Source organism: Microplitis demolitor, chromosome 1 (genome assembly GCF_026212275.2).
Source record: "Microplitis demolitor isolate Queensland-Clemson2020A chromosome 1, iyMicDemo2.1a, whole genome shotgun sequence".
NCBI lineage: Eukaryota > Metazoa > Arthropoda > Insecta > Hymenoptera > Braconidae > Microplitis > Microplitis demolitor.
Window position 1 is genome coordinate 15,113,026 of NC_068545.1, and position 23,089 is coordinate 15,136,114.

Consider the following 23,089-nt stretch of genomic DNA (forward strand, 5'->3'; position numbering starts at 1 on the left):
AAAAATTTTACTTACATCGTTCAAATAATTATTATAAACAAATGCATTGTTAATAAGATTTTTAAAAATTTCTTTTTGGGAATAAGATGCTTGATGAGAATAATGATTTTTAAGAAAAAAATTGTCCCGTAAAAAAATTTTTTTATTGCTAAAAAGCGCATTTGCTAATTAACAATTTTTTTTGTTGCTTAGTATTAATATTAATGAACTATTTTTTTTTTTAATTATAATTTATCATGTTCTCTTGTTTTATAAGAAAATAATTTTTCATTTGTTTACTAAACAAACAATTTGTTGTAAAAAAATGAATTTTTACGCTATATTTTTTTTAAATACTAAAAAAAATAGTAAAAACAACCGTGTGTTTTTTTTATCGGAAAACATTTTAGGAATATTTGAGTCGAATTTTATCTGTTTTTTCTTGTAATTTAATCAATTTAATAAAGTTTAAAACTGACATTTTTCAAGATTATGAACAAAGAAAAGAAACAATTGAGTAACTTTCTTTAAAAAAATGCATTCAATGAATTTAAAACTATTACAAAAAATAAAGAAAACATCATATTATTAAAATTTCAATAATAAATAACAATAATTTTTTTTAAGCTTAGTCTTGGCCATATATAGTACTGGATAGCTTTAAGTAAAAGAATAAATTTCGATTTCCAAATGCATGTGGTGGCCGAGCGGGCTAAAGCACTTGACTTGAACTGTTTTCAGAGCTTCAATCGAAGGGTCATCAGTTCGAGTCCCATCACATGTTGGAAAATAATTAAAGATTTCTTCTTTACAGAAGTTGAAAAATATTGTACAGTTAGACTCTGGTTATAAGTTATACCCGACTAGAAATTTTCATGTACTCCCATTTGGGACCCAACTTGGTTTCCCAATGGGGATCCCAAATTGGGACGTAACGCAGAAACGTATTTGGGGCCCAGTGGGGCAATCCCTATTGGTTCCCGATTGGGCAGTCCCTATAGGTTCCCGATTGGGTAAGCCCTATGAATTCCCGATCGAGTAATCCCGGTCTGATCCCGCTCAAAAAATGCTTAAAATCTAGTATAGGTTTACAAATTAAAAATAAACTGTAAATTACCAAGCAAATTTTTTTATTTGTAAACTTATAAAAATGTAACAAATCCAATCAATTACAATTCATTTCTTTAAGCGAAGAAGTCGATGGCCATCCCAATCTCGAGCACCTTGAATTATTGTTGTCATCGCTGACAAAATTGCTTTGTCGTCAAGTGGATTTTCAGGACTGGAAGCTAATTTTTTACTAAAGATTTCTGTAATTATTAGAAAAAAAAGTATTAATGAAAGAACTTATTTTTTTTTTTTTAAATCAAGATACAACTTGTGATCAAAATTTTTACCTTGAATGCTTGAGTAAAAATTAGTATGTTTAAAAATTTTTTTTGTCACATCCTTGGATGATAATTTCGCTGGAACGAATTTTAAAGCAACATCACGGTTCCAAAATCCTCGTAAAACATCACCCATATTTTTTACTGTAGTGTGTTTCGGACTTATCATTTTTCGTAATCTTTTTTTCTGAAAATAAATTGTAAAATTTTAATCTATTAATATAATTAATTCTATTTTTTAGATTTATTTATTGCATTTATAGTTAAATTGAGTTAATTTTTAAGTTCAATTATTATTATTATTATTATTATTATTATTATTATTATTATTATTATTATTATTATTATTATTATTATTATTGTTAGTTTATAACTTATGTGAATAATCACTTACTATGAAGCTGTGGTATTTTACTGTTGATATTTATTGTTCGTAAACGTCCTAGTTGACGATTTATATAAGCTCGATCTCCAATTGACATTTTCAATTACACTAAAAACTGTACACAAAAAAAATTACACTTCAAAACAATAAAATTTAATTAAGCGTAAATATACACTAGAAAAATTTGATAATATCGAATGATGTTGAATTTTTCAAAATAAAAAGAAAACGAGAAATTCACTTATTTTCATTCAATACTCGATCGTATATATTATTTATTTATCACATATGTTTTTATTATTAGGTTAAGTTATTATGATTAAAAATAATAAACTTTCCCCAGCGCCATCTGGTAAGATATTTTAAATAGATAAAGCGCGGAAAATTCAAAAATGCACAACTGATACTTGTAATACAAATGAAAATGGAAAAGAATAATATTAAAAGGGAAAAATAGATTATGTAAAAAATGCAAAGTTTATTAATACTTAAGCAAGTGTTTTGAATTTTCAATTAAAAATTATTTTGGAAATTATATTTCTTTTAATTTTTACATATTTACTTATTATAAGGAAATAACTTTAACAAAGAAAATTTTGATAGTTTTTAATAAAGTAGAAAATTTTTTCAGTCAATCAACTGTACTTAGATCAAAAATATATTTGTTTCATTCAAAGCAATCAAATTTTTCAAAATTATTTGCTTTTTTAAGGTCTGAAATTTTAAGAAAAAAATACTTACAGGGTGTTATTTTTCTAGTCCAAAAATTTTTCTTATTAATATTTAAACTTGAAATTATTTAATTAGAATCTAAAAAGATATCCCAAATGAGCCCTAAACAGATCCCAATAAGGTAAAAAATAGTAAAGATTATAATGTGAATAATCTTAATAATTATTTATTATTACATTGGGCTATCCCAACGCGTTCCCAATTAGGGCCCATTCAGACAAAACCGATGTGTTTATCGTTTAATTTAATTTGGGCTTTCCCAATAAGTTCCCAATTAGGCCCTAGTTGGGAAGAACTATTGTAAAATTATCGATTTTTCCGTTGGGCTATCCCAAAAGGTTCCCAATCGGACCCTGAATGGGATAGACCTATTGGGCTTACCCTATCAAATCCCAAGTGGGCCCCAATATAAGTACTGGGACAATTTCTAGTCGGGTATTTCTGTGTATACTCTCACTTACAGGAAAAAATGAAATTGACGTGAGAGTGAGTACAGCGTCCGATGTAACTTATAACCAGAGTCTACTGTATAACTCTCAGTTGGTTAAAATGAGTTGTCAACTAGTAATTAAATTATTTTTTTTAAACAAAGAAATAAATGATTTTTTTTTCTTATTCAATTTAACTGAAAATAATTTCAAAATTTAAATTACTCTAAATTATTTTTAATTATCTTAGGAAACAGAAACATACGATATTTCTCTCATTTTTTTTATTATTATCTCATAGAAACCCATAAGTATGTCGCCTACGAATTAACGTAAAAATAATAAAACTATTTTCTCATTCATTCTTATACAGCGGTAAGAGTGGTATAAACTTGTACCCATAGAATCTTATAAGAAATTGACACATTGCAAATTATTATCTCATAGATTCCCATAAGAATGCCACTTACGAATTCACGTGAAAAAATAAAACTATTTTCCCATTCATTCTTTTACAACAAGAAGAAACAAGACGTCTATATTTCCAATTGATTCTTTTACGAAATGTATACGTACGACGCATTCCTAATCATTCTGATAAAAATGTGAATATGTACAACAAATTTTATATAATAATGAATGAGACATAAGTTGAAGGATTTGGTAAGTTTCTATCGGATTATGCTCGAGTTTGAATATTCTCATAGGTTCTAATATGGACTATCATTTTTCGATGGGACACTTTACCGATTCATTCTCATAAAAATTTTTTTATGAGAATCTATCGGATTTTTTAAGCAGGGCGGCTAAGTGATAGTACTTTTAAATGTGTACCATCAATATTTTATCAACTATATGTAATACATGATCATAAAAATAACAAGTCACTGCAATTAGTGTATGTATTGGCTCCAAATAAGAGTAATTGCTTTTATGTTGAGACAAATCGCTTTTTCTCTTTGCGATTTTTAGAATTCGCGGGTTGAACCCTGGCTTAGGCTGGCCTCTAACAAATTTTTATTTACTTGGACAGAGCAGTGGGTTGGGGTTCTTGCAAAGCAAAGACCCGCACTTATTCAAACTCGGCAACGTACGTAAAATTCACCAACTTACCTCACGGCTTATGATTTATCAATAGATTTCTTATAATGAATACACTGAGAAAAAAAAGTACTATTTTCGAAACAAGAATTTCTTGGTTCAAGAAATCCGTTCAAAATATTTATTTTATTATTATTAATTATCAATTTTTTGAGAAAAGAGCATCAAATTTATTTTTGTCATTATATGAATTTGATATTATATTATAAGTAAACAAAAGAATAGCTTTACTTGAATTGAATAAAAATTATTTCCTTCGATTCTACGAATTCTTGAGACAAAATTATATATTCTTGAAAATTATCAAGAATATATGTTCTTGTATCAAGTAAATGTTCTTAACAAAAGTATTTTTTTTTCTCAGTGTAGATTTATTAGTTCTTACTTAATAACATTCTTAATAGACGATTTAATAATTCTTACCAGTAAAATAGGAAAATAAATAATGTGAGTGAAAGATAGAGTGATAGGATTTAATTAGAAAGATGCAAGTTTTATTGCCAATTATAATAAAGTTCAGTTACTTACAATAAATGCTCCGCACTTAACAATATAGAGAATATCCTCGTAGATGCAGGATACAATATTCTTTCACGTGGAATGACGCTGTTGTACATAAAATTTTCTTATTTAATATTATAATATTTAATATCGCGAGTGAATCGCCGGTAACGTACAATATTAGTAATTCTATTAAAACTTGATTTAGAATATTTATAACAATTTATAAAAAATAATGAAATAATATTGCAAGTAGAATTGCCAGAGTAGTAATAGAAATATTTCAATATAATTAATAAGTATCGCAAATTAATAAGAAAGGTACGTCTAAGTACTAAGTGATCCAGGATCGGAGTGATTGACCGATAATTGAGGGCCTGGGACTCGCCTCTGAACTCTGTCCCCACTTCACTCTTACGGTCATGCGTCAACGTGAAAATTAGTCATGTGACCACGGAACTATGACTTGTGTAGTTTTAGACGGCAACAAGACGGGGAAAAATAGAAACCGCAAGGCTGAGGACGACGAAAACAATCCACATTGTCTCAATGTTAATTTTTTAAAAATATTACGGAAAAGTATTCAAAATTTTTCCCCCAAACCGTTAACGGTTGATTTTGAAAAAGCTTCTATAGATGATTTTTAATTAACCTTTGATGCGACAGAAATTAGTGATTGTTATTTCCACTTCTCCCAATCAGTGTGGCGTCACGTACAGCCTAATGGTTTACAAAAAAAAATACAATACGAATATTGTTTTTTGCTAAAAATATCCGTATGATTATGGCTTCAGCATTTGTTCCTCCAGGTGATGTTGTTTTAGCTCATGGAGAGTTGATTGCAACCGAATATTATGTCCGTAATAGTGATACTTTAGAAAATTTATTGGAATATTTCGAAGCCACTTGGATTGGGAAATTGAAAGATAATCGAAAACGTCGTAATGAAATCGTCATAAATTTTCCGTAATGATTAAATTACTGAGACCTTATTAATTATCAAGATGTTATTAATAAAGGATTGTTAAAGTAGTAGCTGTTGATCGTTAAGACAATATTATTATATTTGTTCTATGTATTAATTTTAAACTATTTTCTCGTTAATATTATTAATTTCATTATTATTATTTATAACTTTATTGTTTATCAATGAAGTGTTTTCCGATTTCAAGATGACTAAAAAAAAATGTGACTTTGTTATTGATAGTAAAAACAATATTATTAGATTTGTTCTACGTATTAATTAAGAACTATTTTCTCGTTAATATCATTTATTTTACTATAATTATTTATTATTTAATGTGGATCAACAATAATTGTCTATTGATTTATAAGCGACAAAAAAAAAGGTTTTGTTTTATGATATTAATAGTTGAAATGAGTAAATATGATAAAAGTAATATAAATACATTATAGATTAGAAATTATTTGGTTTATATTTATTAAAAAATGTTTTAATGATTGAAAGATAATACGTGGTAAGAACGATATTGATGTTATTTATTATAACATCCCTGACATGGTTTTCTTCTTGATGAAAGAAAAGTCCCAATCTTGGGGTGTGACGTGTTTTGGGCCCATCATGATAATAAGCTAATTAATGTTCTCTACTAATGTTTCTAATTTATTGACAATTTTTTATTTATATGCTTTAATAGACAAAGAGAAAGCAATAGACCTTGCAGGCCATCCCTGAAATTTTCCATCTTGGACCCAAAAGACAATGGATTGAATCTAATAATAAAACCACTTGTTTTTTATATTTCGTCACAGAGATATATAGTGTACCTGAGATATTTTGACGCAGAGATATTTTGTCGCGGGGATATTTCGTCGCAGGAATATTATGTCCGGGGATATTTTGCCCAGGGATATCAACGCACGTAACCCCGTAATAATACTTATACGTAATAAACACTAGGAAAATACGGTAGGAATACCGTTATGGCAATGACGTGAGGGTATTCATTTAAGAACGGTTATTAGATAATTCTGTCCAAGCTTTTCTCAGAAATAAAAGTTCTAAATGCAAAATATTGACACAGAACCGATGCTTTACTCTATGAATTAGCAAAGTGTACTTCAATTTTTTGATAGTTTCTATTTGTTTACAAGAAAAACTTGGACAAAGCTCCCATTGTATGTACAAGTGCGACAAAGAAACACGGTAAGAAATATTTTGCGGATATCACTTTGCCAGTATAGGCGTGAACGCCATACTGTATGGTATGGAAGGTTTTTATACGTTGTAAAATTGTATGTATAGATGATTCGACCATTGCGAAAATAGTAACATTGACGATAGTTGTCGCGGGCGCCGCAATGTCAATTTTTAATTAATGAACAAATTTAAAATAAAAAATCATAATTTTTTTATTTTTGATTAATCAAAAATTTCTTAGTTAATATTATGGTGACTGAAATAATTAAAAAATGGCAAATGAGAATTTTTTTTTTTGCCGATCTCTGCTTCTGGGACTCATTACAATACTGTCTTGGAATATTTTGCATAATATTTTAGTATCTGTCTTGAGACCATACCAGCATGGTGTTGAATGCCATGCATTTCTTACCATGAAGTACCGTTTATTCATTTGAGTGCGAATAAAGATACAAATAAAAACGCGTCTTAATATTATGTTACAGGTAGCACTGTAAATTGTTTGCGAAACTTTCGGACGGATTTCTTGGAAGAATGGCCAACGCCTGGAACAGGGCCACATTTTGATACTTCGATGCCTTCCAATTTTACCGGTCTTGTAGGTAACACTGTCAATCTTGTGTGCAAAGTGAAGAACCTTGGAAACCGCACGGTAAGCTTATGGTCAAATTAATTGGAAAATAATCATCAACATATAACAAAACACAGATGGTAAACTACTTTTTTTTCATCCTGAGAATTTATTGTAAAATGATAACTGTTTGAGATTATGTAATTGTAAAGATGATTTATTGAAAAAAAAACTTTCGGAAATTTTTTTGGAAAATAAAGTTGGTGCAGGGTCGACCCCTCAGAGGGCCACTTTTGTATTGTAAATCGCTGTGAGATGCTGTGATTCATCTGGGACGACGTGAAATTTTTTTTGACTAAGAATTGCATTTATTATACTCATTTTCGTACTCACCAATGATGGAGAAACGGTTTAAGTCCAATCCCCGGACATATAGGTTGGTGGTGGGTTGACCTTTCAGAGGGCCACTTTTATGTTGTGAGACGCTGCGAGATGCTGTAACCTATCTCGGGCCACCAAAAAATTTTTTGTGACCACGAATTGCTTTTATTTTACTCATTTTTGTGCCCACGGATGATTTAGAAACGATTCAAGGCCAATCGATCCTCGGAAAGAAAAGTTGGTGCAGGGTTGACCCTTCAGAGGACTACTTTTGTGGTGTAAGATGCTGTAACTTGTCTCGGGCTGCGCCAAAATATTTTTTGCTAAGAAAATGAGTTGATACCTTTCGTACTCGTGCCAACAGATGCCTGAGGATTCATTTTTCGTTAAACGGCCCCCCAGAAAATAAATTTCGCTCAGCCATGTCCTTCAAAGATAACAGTCGCAAAGTGTCCTTGGTCCGTAACGTTCCGTATCTCGGAGATACGGAACATGGACACTGGGTAATGCTGTAACTCATCTCGAGCCTCCTAATAATTTTTTTTTTACTATATATAGCATTTATTTAACTCAATTTTGCGCCCACTGAAAATGTAGAAACGATTTAAGGTCAATCGATCCTCGAAAAGAAAAGTTGGTGCAGATTTAATCCCTTAGAGGGCTATTTTTGTGTCCAGAGCCGCTGTGAGGTATTGTAACCCATCTTGGGCCGCTTGAAAATCTAACCACAGTCACCACAAATCCATACTTTGAGCTCAAAAACACAGTTGTGGGAAAGGATGTATGCAGTTCGATAAAGCTCGAAAATGTATTGACAGTAAAGTCTTCGAGCTACTTAATCTCAGAAACAGCAGAAACCTCGTTGAGAGTCTACAGGCTTAACCGTTTTTAGTATCTTTTTTTTAACTTCCCGCTAAGAAAATCGACGATTTTCAAAAATGTCGGGAAGTTATTGTTTTCACCCCGATTTTCGAAGATCGAGTTTTCATCAGATGTCGACGTTTTGAGGTCCTAGGAAGCTATTCTGACTATTTTCAGAATGATGTCCGAGTGTGTGTATGTAAGTGTGTGTGTGTGTGTGTGTGTGTGTGTGTGTGTATGTATGTAAACTCTTTGTAACTTTTGAACTAATGAATCGATTTGGATGGTTGAGGTGGCAATCGAAAGAACTTGTTGGCCATCAACTTTCCTGAAAATTTCAGATTATTTGATCGAATAGACTCGAAAATATTTGTGAATTACGAAAAAAACAAAAATTTTTTTTTAGTTTTTCATTGATTTCTCAAAAACGACTTATATGATCGACTTCAAAATCTGATCAGCTCTAGTACTCAATAAAACGCGTCGATTGCCGCCTCAAACATCAAAATCGGATAATTCGTTCGAGAGTTATCGCGGGAGAAAGAAATGGTGAAAAACGGTTTTTTCTAAATATTTTCGAAACGACTGACGCGATCGATTTCAAATTTAAATCAGCTCTAGAATTCAATAAAACGCGCCGATTGCCACGTCAACTATCAAAATCGATTGATTAGTTCAAAAGATATCGGCGTTGAAAAGTTAAAAAAATAACATTTTATGTTATTTTTTCCGGATAAATCATAATATAACGTACTAAAATGTGCCTGATATCATACCAACTCGTCTTTTTTATTGTTTCTTTTGATCATATAATGTCATCGAACTTGTTTTTTAGTTTAAATCATATTATCAACAAAAAAAATCGATAAAACGTAGTTTTTAATATTTTTATCGGATATTTCATATTTTATTGTTTCTTACGTGAGTCAGAACTTATTTAAATCTTGATTTTGATCCTCGACATTGATTTCTGCCTCAATACACTTATTTTACTGAACATAATCAGGAACTAAATTTTAAAAACCGCTTCATTGATGATTTTCGATTCTTAAATTTTCAAACTTCAGCATAACAGGTAACTTGTTAGAGCTTGAAAAGATCGTAAAAAAACAATTGCATGTGATAGCATTTTCGAGCTTGACGAGCTCGAAAATATATCTACACTAATGTTTTCGAGCTCTTTGAGGTCGAAAACAGCGGGAAGTTTTGGGGCTGGCCCGCAGGGTCAACCGACGCCCAGATTTTTCTAAATCTTATATTCAATAACTGTTTTTTACCTGCTCATTGTGATTGTTAACAGGTATCATGGGTGAGACACCGAGATATTCATTTGTTGACGGTTGGGCGATATACATATACAAGTGACCAGCGTTTCGAAGCTCAGCATTATCCGCATACGGAGGAGTGGACTCTTAAAATTCGATATCCTCAGCGAAAAGATTCTGGTTTCTACGAATGTCAAATATCTACTACTCCACCTATTGGGCATCCCGTATATCTGACCATAGTTGGTATGATTGATTTATAGATCATTATTTGAGATTATTCGAAATTACGTAGAGTATATCAATATTAGTGAATTTAGCCTAAGTTATAAAATTGATTATAAATCAAGGATAGACGAACCTTGTAGCAAGCACTAAATTGTGGCTCACTTTTTTTTACTAAGTATAAGATTAATAGTAAAGAATAGATTTCATTAATATCATGGGAAGTTATTGAATATTTACCAAAATTTTTATTTTCGAATATTGGGATCTAGAACGTTGGTTTTGTCAACAAACCCGTAAACTTTGATCCATATTCTTGTGTATAAGTTTAAGCAATAGAAAATAAACGAAGGAAAAAATCATTGTTTCAAAAGTTATTATAGGAATGACCAGTCCAGTCAGAAAGAAATTATATTAAACTGATTAATCGAGAAAATTTTCAATAGACAAAATGAAATGCAGCCAACTGGCAACACTAAATTCATAATTATTGATTGCTAAATATTGCGTAAATAGAGATCGTACTTTATCACTCGTCCACCGATAGTTATCCATATTTTTGTACTGTGCTTATACATTAAACTACCCAATTTAGAATATCATAGAATCCAATAGATTTTCATTAATTCCCATAGAGATTTTATAAGAACGAATGAGTTCTATGAGAAGTGCTATAGTTAAGTATAACCCTGGCGGATCTAATATTACGGTAGGCTGACGGTTGTCTTGCCGTAACTTATGGTAGAGGTACCGTAACCTGCGGTAATGTAACGGTAGCTCTATCATAAAATTATGGTAAAGCTATCGTTACACTGCCGTACATTACAGTATAACTACTGTAAATAACGGTAACACTACCGTAAGTTACGGTACTACTACCGCAAGTTTCGGTAAAACTACCATAATACTACCACAACTTACAGTACCTCTACCGTAATTTTACGGCAGGGTTATTGTAAAATTACAATAGTGTTACGGTCAGTCTACTGTACAGTTACCACAGCAGTACTATCAATATGCTGTAATTCAACGGTAAACTTTTCGTAAGAATCAGGTAAATCTCCTTAAAGCATTCACGGTAAAACTACTGTGAGCATCTTGGTGGACCATGAATTCCGACATTTCTAGGTTAATTAAGAGCTGTGCCATAGTTAAAAGCAGACTTTCCGTAAAGTTACAGTACAATTTTTTCTGACGGTCCTAATATTACGGTAGTTTGTAGTGTAGCTTACAGTGGAGTTAATGAAAAAAAGAAAAAATTGATGGTTCGTTGACTAAAAATATTTCAGATATAGCCCTGTCGGATTGGAATTACAGAATAAGATACAGTAAACTAACGATAAAGCAACGGCGTTAATTAAACGTACGGTTGCTTCTTTAAATGTAGAAATGCGATAAAGATCTATTCTGATGTTATTACGGTAGAGTTACGATGATAGTACAGTAAAAGACTTAGAAATGAAAGATAAAGAAATGACTTCCGCAAAAATGAATTTATTTAATGTTTATATATAGTTTTTTCATTGTGTTGGAAACAGCCGCAATCAGACTGAAAGTGAATCTGGAAACAAATGGGCATTGTATTTTTATCATAGTTGAACCGTCGATTTACCGTATCTTGCAGTCATCAAATGACAGGATCGAGGTAGAAGTACGGAAGGATCACGGTAAGATTACTGCAGAAAAACGGTAAATTTCGGTAGGACTACGGCACACCACGGTAAGAGTACGGTAAATTACGATAGTACTATGGTAGGATTACGGTACGACTACGGTACAGTTGTGGTAGAACTACGGTAAATTACGGTCAGATTACGATAGATTAAGGCACTACGGTAATATACTGTAACCTATCGTAATTTGCCGTAATATTGGATCTGCCAGGGAGGGCCTTATACATACAGCTATAAGTATCTATCGGATTTTTTAAGCAGGAAAGTAAAGGAAGAATATTGACTATATGACCATAAAATTGAATTGAAACATGAAAATTGAATTGAACGGTAAAAATTGTGTAGTTTTTATAATTTTTTTATCGAACTCATGCTAACCAATAGATCATTAGATCAAATCTTAGATATAAATCTGATCAAGTTTTGTAAATATAATATCCGAATTTAATTTCATCGCTCATATAGGCAAAAATATGTTGCAGAACCTATCACTATCATAGTCGGTCAACCCGATCTTTTTGTAAATAAAGGAAGCACCATTAATTTAACTTGCCTCGTCAAATATGCTCCAGATCCACCGCCCACGATGACCTGGCGTCACAATAGTGAGGTAAGGTTTTGACTTTCGATATGCTTGAAAAAAATAATTTTTTCGATTAAGACGGGCGATGATAAAACTAAAACTGTTGTAGTTGAATAAATGACACTGAAAAAAGTATGACTTTATTCTTAGATTTATGAAAAGTATATTGTCTAATTTCTTAACATTTTAGGATATCAATTTTGATTCACCACGGGGTGGTATCAGTCTTGTCACGGAAAAAGGCCGAGAAACTTCAAGTCGGTTGATGATACAATATGCGATGTCAAGCGATTCAGGGCTATACACCTGTAAGCCGAGCAATGCGAATCCTGGTAGCATAAGAGTGCATGTGGTCAAAGGTAAGCTTATTCAATATTCACATTATTGTTTTCGGGTCTTCATAAATTTTATCTTTACAAAAGAATAGTATATTTACTTTGCTAAAATTATTTGAAATTTTAGACTGAAAATATTTTGAGATGTTTGCAAAAGTTTTTGTGTTATCATTATTTTTGAAAATTAAAATGATATTCTACTTAGTTTCACAAATTGGTTTTTCGTTCAAGTTATGTCATTCATTGAGTCTGCTGTAGATGTTTAAAAAGATTACTTTGAAAAGAGAGAGAATAGTTCCTACCCTAGCAAAAAAATTCATGTGGGATTGCATGAGAACCCATAGAATTCCATATAGGAAAGTATTGATTTATGTAAGAATCCACAGGAATTAATATAGGAGTGTATGGATTTATATGAAAATTCATGTGGGAAACCATGTATATCTGGATTCGCATATGGGAAATCCACATAGGAATCTGCGAGTACCTGGATTCCTATTTTGGCATGGTGCAGATTTCCATGAGAAATCGAGGTAAAAATACACATGGGATTCCATACGATTTCCATATAAATTTGGCATGGAGTTAACTCCTATAGGAATCCATATATGAATCCATTCGAAAACGCCATGTGGGAACCCACAGAAGAGTCTAGGCTAGATTCTCGTACAGATTTTTTGATAGGGTATATTTTTATTACTATTTGCTTCTCATTATAATTTTTGTCTGATAAATTCGTCGAAGAAAAAAAAATACATTCCACATACATACGTTGTTTTTTTACAGACGAGCATCCCGCTGCGATGCATCATGGAAATGGCAATGACCAGAACAACGAGATTAAATCAATGTATTTAATATTTTTATTTTTACTTTATATAATACTAATGTAAAATTAATTACCTATCCCGTAAAAATTTAAAGGAAGTAACAAACATCCATTCGGGTGAATTCAACTATTATCGTTTACATTTACTATCACGACCAATAATATTCCCAATATCAATACACTAAAGTAATCAGTAAAAATATAAGTAGTATTATGTGAACGATCATCGTTAACTTTTAATTCTCTCAAATCACATAAGTATAAAAAATGTAAATAATACAATTGTACATACATATCAATAAATTCAATTTCTTTAATTTTTGTTTTTGTTGTTGAATATTTTGTAGTATAAAGTTAGTGTAAGAATTCCTGATAGTATAATTTGACACCAAAGTTTGTACTTTTAAGTATAATTTGTTGTATTTATTTCAGGTGAGCACCACATTAAAATTAATGGCTAAAAATTTGTTTTTGGCTAATTTTAATATTTTTTTTTTTTTTTTTTAAATAGAACGAAGAATTTTATTTTAATTTTTCAACATTTGATGGTAGGCTTGTCAATCTTCGAACCGAGTATCGACTTACATGTTTGATTTCTTATTCATTACTATCCATGGAAAAATCATCACATCACGTATAACCAGGCATTGGTATTTATTGAGCGTTGATAATCATCATACAAAGATATATAAATTATTTTAATGCGTTCGTGTGTGACTATACGCATAATCACGCTTGCGCATACACAGGCATACATGATTCCCTATGTGAGATCGTCCTCCAGTCGAACTTGTTATTTTGAAATGCTTCCAAGCCACCCTCGCATTTCCGATTGAAATCCAACTCTGAATCCAATCGGTCTCACAAAAAAATAGTATTGCGCAAATACTGATCAAAACCAACAAGAAAAATTTCAATCAATTTTCTTCAGTGCATAATACCTAAAATATATATTATTTTTTGATTGAAATCGATAGAAAAATTTTCTGTTATAATTGATCATTTTTGATCAGAAAACAGTTTTTTCTTTCAGAAAAATTTTCCAATTAGAGTCGATTCATTTAGATAAAAATGTGTTCTATTGATTTCAATAAAGAATACAGTAGACGCTCAATAAAGTTTACACTCTCGGGGGTAGTGTAACTTTTCAAAGCGGATCTTGAGAGGCGTGGCAAATGATTTTGTAGTCAATAGCCAGCGATAATATGCATTCACTAACACACCTAATCAAAACTTGTAAATGTGCTTATTCCCGCGAAATTTGAAAATGTATGGAAAATTAACAAAGAAGGAAACACTAAATTATAATCTATTTGTGATCATAACAATCATATAATATGAGTAATTATTAACAATAATTATTGAAAACCATTATTTACTACGTTCTACAGTTATATCGCATTTTAATGCCTAATAAAAGTTAGGCTATGTTTTTACTTACTAACCATGTCAGACTTCTAGCTTACCGACTCACATACATTTACCACACTACTATAAAAAGTATCGCCCATTCCCAATTTCCCCTTAATTCCTTCAAAAGAACAAAATAGAGGGGGGGGACTTATTTAGGGGGGAAGTAATTTTTGAAAGCGTAACTTTATTGAGCGTCTACTGTAATAAGATTCCCCTCAAGGAATTACCATGACAGTATTTCTACGATATTTTCCTAGTATTTTTTAGGTATAGGTAGTATTACGGTATACCCACAGTATAAATGCGGTATGTTTATGAAATTTTATTATCGTATTAATACTTTAATGATATTCTGTTGATACCAAAATTGTATAGGGACTATACCTTATTTATACTGTGACTATACCGTATTTACGCTCTTGCTATACCGCATTTGTACGATGATTATACTTCATTTATATGGTTTTTATGCTGTGATTAAACGTTGTTTATACCGTATTTATACGGTTGCTATATTTCACTTACACAGTGGTTACACGGTATTCATACAATATTTCCACCGTATTTATATGGTGTTTATACTGTATTAATATAGTGGTTATGCCGCATTTATACGGTGATTATGCCGTCTTACTCTTATAAGCTGAAAAATACTTTTAATATTTTTGGGTTTTATTAGCAAGCAATCTTCAGATTCTATAACAGATACAATGAGGCTTACAACTACTTGCATTGTTAAATGACTAATCTTTTTACTATGTTCTGCTTCAATTGTTCAATAAAAAAATACAGTTCATTTTGACGTTAAAAAAAAATTCTTTTTTTTTTTCCCTCTTATTAAAAAAACAAAAACTATTGAAACTAGTGAAAATTTTCTAATTTACACATAAAAATATAATGACTTAAGGGAAAAAAATTTTGATTCGACCCGGGAAAAAATTTTTTCATAAAATTTCATGCTGAAAAAAGGCCTAATAAAATTTTATGAAAATTTATAAAATTTTACGAAATTTCATAAAATTCTACAGTCATCATTAATTTTTCGAAAAAAATATTAGATCACGAATAAAAATTTCTGGGTTGAAACCTACGTCCTTTCGACTTGAAGACCTTGCTGCTATCCACTGCGCCGAGTCACATATGTGATCGTGAATGAATAAATAGTATATCTATCGAGATATGGAGGTTTAAACTTTCATACGAAATTTGATACAATTTGATAAGATTTTATATAATTTTGCAGAATTGACAATTCCATAATGAGGCATATAACATATCACGTTACAGATGCCATAAGGGCGTATAAAAATTTCCCGCTAAGAAAATCGACGATTTTCAAAAATTTCGGGAAGTTAATGTTTTCACCTCGATTTTCGAAAATCGAGTTTTCATCAGATGTCGACGTTTTGAGGTCATAGGAAGCTATTCTGACTATTTTCAGAATGATGTCCGCGCGCGCGCGCGCGCGCGCGTGTGTGTGTGTGTGTGTGTGTGTGTGTGTGTGTGTGTGTGTGTGTAAACTCTTTGTAACTTTTTAACTAAAAAAATAGATTTGGATGGATGAGGCGGCAATCGACGCATTTCATCGGATTCTAAAGCTGATTTGATTTTGAAGTCGATCGTTCCAGTCGTTTCTAAGAAATCACTAAAAAACTAAAAAAAAATTTTTTTTTTCCATAATTTGCGAATATTTTCGAGTTTACTTGATCAAATGATCTGAAATTTTCACTGAAGTTGATGGCCAGCATTTGACCGCGTCAATCTTGTCGTACTCATTGTTGGCGTCCTAGGAGGAATGAAACAGTCTTTCGTATCTGCGTTGGATAGAATACCAACTTGTTCAGCGCAAGTTGAATTGTTGGCATCGCGGATGCAGAAAGCTGTGATTCTCGGATCCCTCCGTCTATTTAGGCAACGAAACTTGGCCTGCTGCGCACGTTGATCATCTTGTTGATGAATCATCGCAGCAGTAACGATTTGGCGCTCACGTGAGGCCTTCGGTAGAATAAACTACTGAGGATAATTCCCTGAGCATTTAACAAAAAAAGCAATAATAATAATAATAATAATAATAATAATAATAATAATAATAATAATAATAATAATAATAATAATAATAATAATAATAATAATAATAATAATAATAATAATAATAATAATAATAATAATAATAATAATAATAATAATAATAATAATAATAATAATAATAATAATAATAATAATAATAATAATAATAATAATAATAATAATAATAATAATAATAATAATAATAATAATAATAATAATAATAATAATAATAATAATAATAATAATAATAATAATAATAATAATAATAATAATAATAATAATAATAATAATAATAATAATAATAATAATAATAATAATAATAATAATAATAATAATAATAATAATAATAATAATAATAATAATAATAATAATAATAATAATAATAATAATAATAATAATAATAATAATAATAATAATAATAATAATAATAATAATAATAATAATAATAATAATAATAATAATAATAATAATAATAATAATAATAATAATAATAATAATAATAATAATAATAATAATAATAATAATAATAATAATAATAATAATAATAATAATAATAATAATAATAATAATAATAATAATAATAATAATAATAATAATAATAATAATAATAATAATAATAATAATAATAATAATAATAATAATAATAATAATAATAATAATAATAATAATAATAATAATAATAATAATAATAATAATAATAATAATAATAATAATAATAATAATAATAATAATAATAATAATAATAATAATAATAATAATAATAATAATAATAATAATAATAATAATAATAATAATAATAATAATAATAATAATAATAATAATAATAATAATAATAATAATAATAATAATAATAATAATAATAATAATAATAATAATAATAATAAAATTCATTCAAAAATAATAACAGTTAGATAATAGTAGATTAGGTAATCGGAAAAAATAGGGCAGGCCATGCTGTTACGTTCGCAAAATCATAAAAAGTTTTATTTTCATCTAGGGCGGGGGGGGGGGGGCTTCGCCTCCCAGCCCCCACCGGAGTTTTGTCCCTGGACCCCCTTGGAATACTTTTTTTCCGTGAAAAAAATTAACGAGGAATTGAAAGACAATGTATGACATGATGCGATCGAATATTAAGGCAGAATGCAAATTTCCACAATAGATCGGTAATCAGTTAAAAAATTGATTTTCCGAGCCTACTTTTTCCAGGTCTATTTTTTCCCGACCTATTTTTTCTGTATCTTTTTTTCTTCGATCTATTTTTTCCAGTCTATTTTTTCCAATTACCGTATGAAACGACTTTATTGATCAATTTTAGAAGAGAATCAGCTGTATGTCATAAATACGTGCTGGTTTCTAGAACCACCTCAATCAGTTGGTTCGTTTAAAAAATATCGTTGAAAAAAGAAATAGTTCAAAACGGTTATATGTAAATATCTCTGAAACGATCCTATCGATCATTGTCAAAATTAAATTATCTCTAGAACTTAAAAAATGATTTTCGAAAATCGAGTTCTTATAAGATTTTTACGTTTTGAGGTCCTAGGAAGCTGTTCTGACTATTTTCAGGATGATCTTGAGTGTCTGTATGTATGTGTGGCGCTGGGTGGAAATATCCAAAACAAAAACATCCAATGGCAACAATATCCAATAACGACTATATCCAACATGATAAGATGTTTGACCATGATTCTAACCGCCGAAGCTGTATGCCGCTATTAGGATATTATAATCAGTGTAAATCTGACACGTTTACATATTATTAATTTATGAATTAATTAATTGTTCATTCATCTAATTATTATCTTAACGGTTTGGCCAGTAATTTTCATGCATATCTTGTACACGTCATTCGACATTTTCTACAAGATATTCTGACACTGGACATTTTCGTTTCTGGACATTATTGTCACTGGATATTCTGGAACTGGACATTTTCACTGGTCGCCTGTATCTGTGTAAACTTTCTAAAACTTCAACTAATTAACTAACCGGAATGGTTCTTTCAGCAATTGAAAGATTTTATTGGCTGTCAACTTTTCTGAAAATCTCAAATCGATCGATTCATTAGGCTCTAAGATATAAAAGAATTACGAAAAAAAAAAGCATTTTTTTTTTCAGTTCTTTTGAAATTTATTAGAAATGACAGAATTGATTGATTTCAAAATGTAATCAGCCCTAGAACTAAAAAAAAAATACATCGATTGCCGCCTTAATCATCTCAATCATTAATCATCATTTATTATTGATATATGGATAATAGCAACCGGTTCATTACAATAATATTGTAGTGACTGATATCTTAAATTAATATCACTTATACACTACAATAATAACACACTTATATTAGAAATAATAACACCACAATTAACAGCAGTAAATGAAAGCAAAGAGATATATAGTTCATTGATATACAGATGTTTCCTGTTAAGATGTCAATATAAGACTGACTGACTTAGTCGCGCATCTATAAAAACAAGAGAAGAAGGCATTTGTTTTCTAGCTATTCAAATATTTTAAAACATCAGTTTCACATTCGTTACAATATAAAGATTATTTTCATTTAAGACAGAAAATTTGATAGTGCCAAAAAATCTAGTTTGCCAACAGTAAAATATAAGTCACACGTTGCCATTGTTTTGACATGACAGCAAATGGACAGTTCTCCCCTAACGAAGTTAACAATCTATATACTCGTAGTCGTACATTCTCGAATTTTACTGTGTTTCATTTTTTGAGTATTTTAAGGGAAGTGGCTCAGTGTGAGCTTAAGTTATTTAACTGTATCCTCCAGTATTTAATTCGTCAATCGCAATGTTAATAGTTTCATGATGTTTCTTGGGTGATGCTTAAGTATCGGTATTCTTTAGAGTGCATGTGAATGAGTAAACACGGAGGTACTTACAAACATATTATGAGGGCTACAGTATGTGGAGTCACGATATTCGAGATAATCTCACTCGCTGAATCGTGAACCCAATTACGCACTTGACATGGCTCGTATCTCAAGATGCTTCACATTCTCTCTAGTTGGTCATTACTGTAGGGTTCACCACTATAAATTATATTAAAGTAAGATTGTCAATCATTAGAAGCTTTCCAAAAGATTGGAAATTTGTACTTCGATAATACACATATCATTCTGATTCAAATATTTTAAAAGTCAGCTCACGTAAATCATTTACAAGCCCTGATTAGAAAATACGATTAATGAGGATTAAAAATATTTTAATCGTCATGAATCGTCAATTTATGATAAGCGAAGATTAACAACGATTAAATCTTTAACCGTTTTGAATCGTCACGAATTATCATTTGATGATTAAAGAGGATTAATACTATTGAAATTTTTAATTATTCTTTATCCTCATGCTGAACCAGAAAGTGTAATATGATTTTACGATTAAAGACGATTTATGACGTTTAAAAATTTCAAATCGCCATGAATCGTTTTTAATCCTCATACTGGACCAGAAATTGTACACGGAAAAAATAATCGGTAGCAGCTACCGATTATTCTTTGTTAGTGAGAAATTGTACACGGAAAAAATAATCGGTAGCAGCTACCGATTATTCTTTGTTAGTGGCAACGAATTATTCTTCGGAAGCTTCTACCGATTATTTCGGTAGCTGCTACCGATTATTTCGGTAGCTATAACCAACTTTTCTTTTTGGTGTCAGTTACGCACCTCGAGTGCTTTCTTACTGAGATTTGGCTTGAATAATTAGAGTGTAACCTAATTAACAGAGGATGAACACGCGGATAATTGCTTGTTGGAAACCCGAAAGAAATAAGTGGAGGATGCCCTTCACACAGGGTATGGGCAGAACTCACACCCCATCACTAATCCTACGCAATGATGTTGAAAAGAGCTGGGAGTCTGGTAACACGGGGGTCCTTTGCAAGCCTACTGTGACCAGAGTCTCTTTATTTTCTGAGATGGGAGCAATGTTTGGCCCAAAAGAGGTAGGACTGGTGGTAGCTGTAGTTAGACAAAACGCGCAATGAGGATTTTTGATTATACCTCCGAATAACGTCCACCTAAGTCGATTTTCGACTAAGAGTGTCGTCTGGGTGGTAAATGGGGACGCTTCGCAACGCGTGTATGCCAACTTTTTTTTGGTATCAGTTACGCACACCCACACGTTCTCACACACACAAGCACACCCGCACCCACAAATGCACTTGCACACACACACAGACGCATGAACACACACACGCTCGGACACACATACATACACACACACATACACACGCACACGTGCAGACACACTCGCGCTCACATATACACGCACACGCAAACTCGTACACACACTCGTGTAACATCCCTCAGAAATATTTTTTTTTGTCCCCTGAAATTGGTCAGTAGAACCAAAAGAATCGGTTGCAAGAACCGGAATCACAGTCCGAATGTAAATAAATTCAGAATGTTTTCAGAGTAGTTTTGTGTTTTTTTTTTCAGAGTGAAACCTAAGTGGTTTCAGAGTTGCTCAGTAGATGAGAAAGAGGGACTCCGCCCCCCAAATCGAACCAGTGGCCTATATTACCGACCTAGGATAAGTGTCCGTCATTGGTAATGTAGATTTGTTTATCGATATTTGGAGCTCATATCGGTAATGTAGATTTAATTTATCGATATTTTGGGGCGCTTTTTGTTGTTGATGATAATCTAGATTTGTATTAATGATATTTTGGGACCTTTTTCTCATTGGTGATAATGTAGATTTGGTGAGGACTTGCTCATGATAATGCAGGATTGGTTGAAGCCCGATCATGGTAAAATTAATTATTATTATTATTATCATTATTATTATAATGATTATTATTATTATTTTACTAATAATAACACTTTTCTAATGATAAATGTAATTTTTTGTATAATAACTCTTAAATTACATTATATCATGAAGTAACTTTAACTCCACCGTCCATCGTACGGTTTTTAATAAATTCATTATTATTATTATTATTATTATTATTATTATTATTTATTATTATTATTATTATTATTATTATTATTATTATTATTATTATTATTATTATTATTATTATTATTATTATTATTATTATTATTATTATTATTATTTATTATTATTATATTATTATTATTATTATTATTATTATTATTATTATTATTATTATTATTATTATTAATTATTATTATTATTATTATTATTATTATTATTATTATTATTATTATTATTATTATTATTATTATTATTTTATTATTATTATTATTATTATTATTATTATTATTATTATTATTATTATTATTATTATTATTATTATTATTATTATTATTATTATTATTATTATTATTATTATTATTATTATTATTATTATTATTATTATTATTATTATTATTATTATTATTATTATTATTATTATTATTATTATTATTATTATTATTATTATTATTATTATTATTATTATTATTATTATTATTATTATTATTATTATTATTATTATTATTATTATTATTATTATTATTATTATTATTATTATTATATTATTATTATTATTATTATTATTATTATTATTATTATTATTATTATTATTATTATTATATTATTATTATTATTATTATTATTATTATTATTATTATTATTATTATTATTATATTATTATTATTATTATTATTATTATTATTATTATTATTATTATTATTATTATTATTATTATTATTATTATTATTATTATTATTATTATTATTATTATTATTATTATTATTATTATTATTATTATTATTATTATTATTATTATTATTATTAATATTATTATTATTATTATTATTATTATTATTATTATTATTATTATTATTATTATTATTATTATTATTATTATTATTATTATTATTATTATTATTATTATTATTATTATTATTATTATTATATTATTATTATTATTATTATTATTATTATTATTCTTATTATTATTATTATTATTATTATTATTATTATTATTATTATTATTATTATTATTATATTATTATTATTATTATTATTATTATTATTATTATTATTATTATTATTATTATTATTATTATTATTATTATATTATTATTATTATTATTATTATTATTATTATTATTATTATTATTATTATTATTATTATTATTATTATTATATTATTATTATTATTATTATTATTATTATTATTATTATTATTATTATTATTATTATTATTATTATTATTATTATTATTATTATTATT

The 23,089-nt window shown here is 29.1% G+C and overlaps 1 protein-coding gene and 1 long non-coding RNA gene across 2 annotated transcripts in view; one reads left to right on the plus strand and one right to left on the minus strand.

The window, feature by feature from the left end:
• Window positions 1-13,638, plus strand: part of LOC103573710 (zwei Ig domain protein zig-8) — a 29,888-nt gene extending 16,250 nt beyond the window's left edge. The window contains exons 2-6 of the mRNA XM_053737434.1: window positions 7,161-7,327; window positions 9,789-9,999; window positions 12,134-12,261; window positions 12,425-12,593; window positions 13,356-13,638. Coding sequence (XP_053593409.1) covers window positions 7,161-7,327; window positions 9,789-9,999; window positions 12,134-12,261; window positions 12,425-12,593; window positions 13,356-13,462 — 782 coding nt within the window. The 3' untranslated portion in view covers window positions 13,463-13,638. The remainder of the gene's footprint in view (window positions 1-7,160; window positions 7,328-9,788; window positions 10,000-12,133; window positions 12,262-12,424; window positions 12,594-13,355) is intronic.
• Window positions 1,175-2,014, minus strand: LOC128667459 (uncharacterized). Its single transcript, XR_008403401.1, has 3 exons — window positions 1,762-2,014; window positions 1,377-1,554; window positions 1,175-1,289 (listed from the first exon to the last, which is right to left on the minus strand). It is a non-coding gene; the product is annotated as an uncharacterized LOC128667459 (long non-coding RNA).
• Window positions 13,639-23,089: the final 9,451 nt, after the last annotated feature.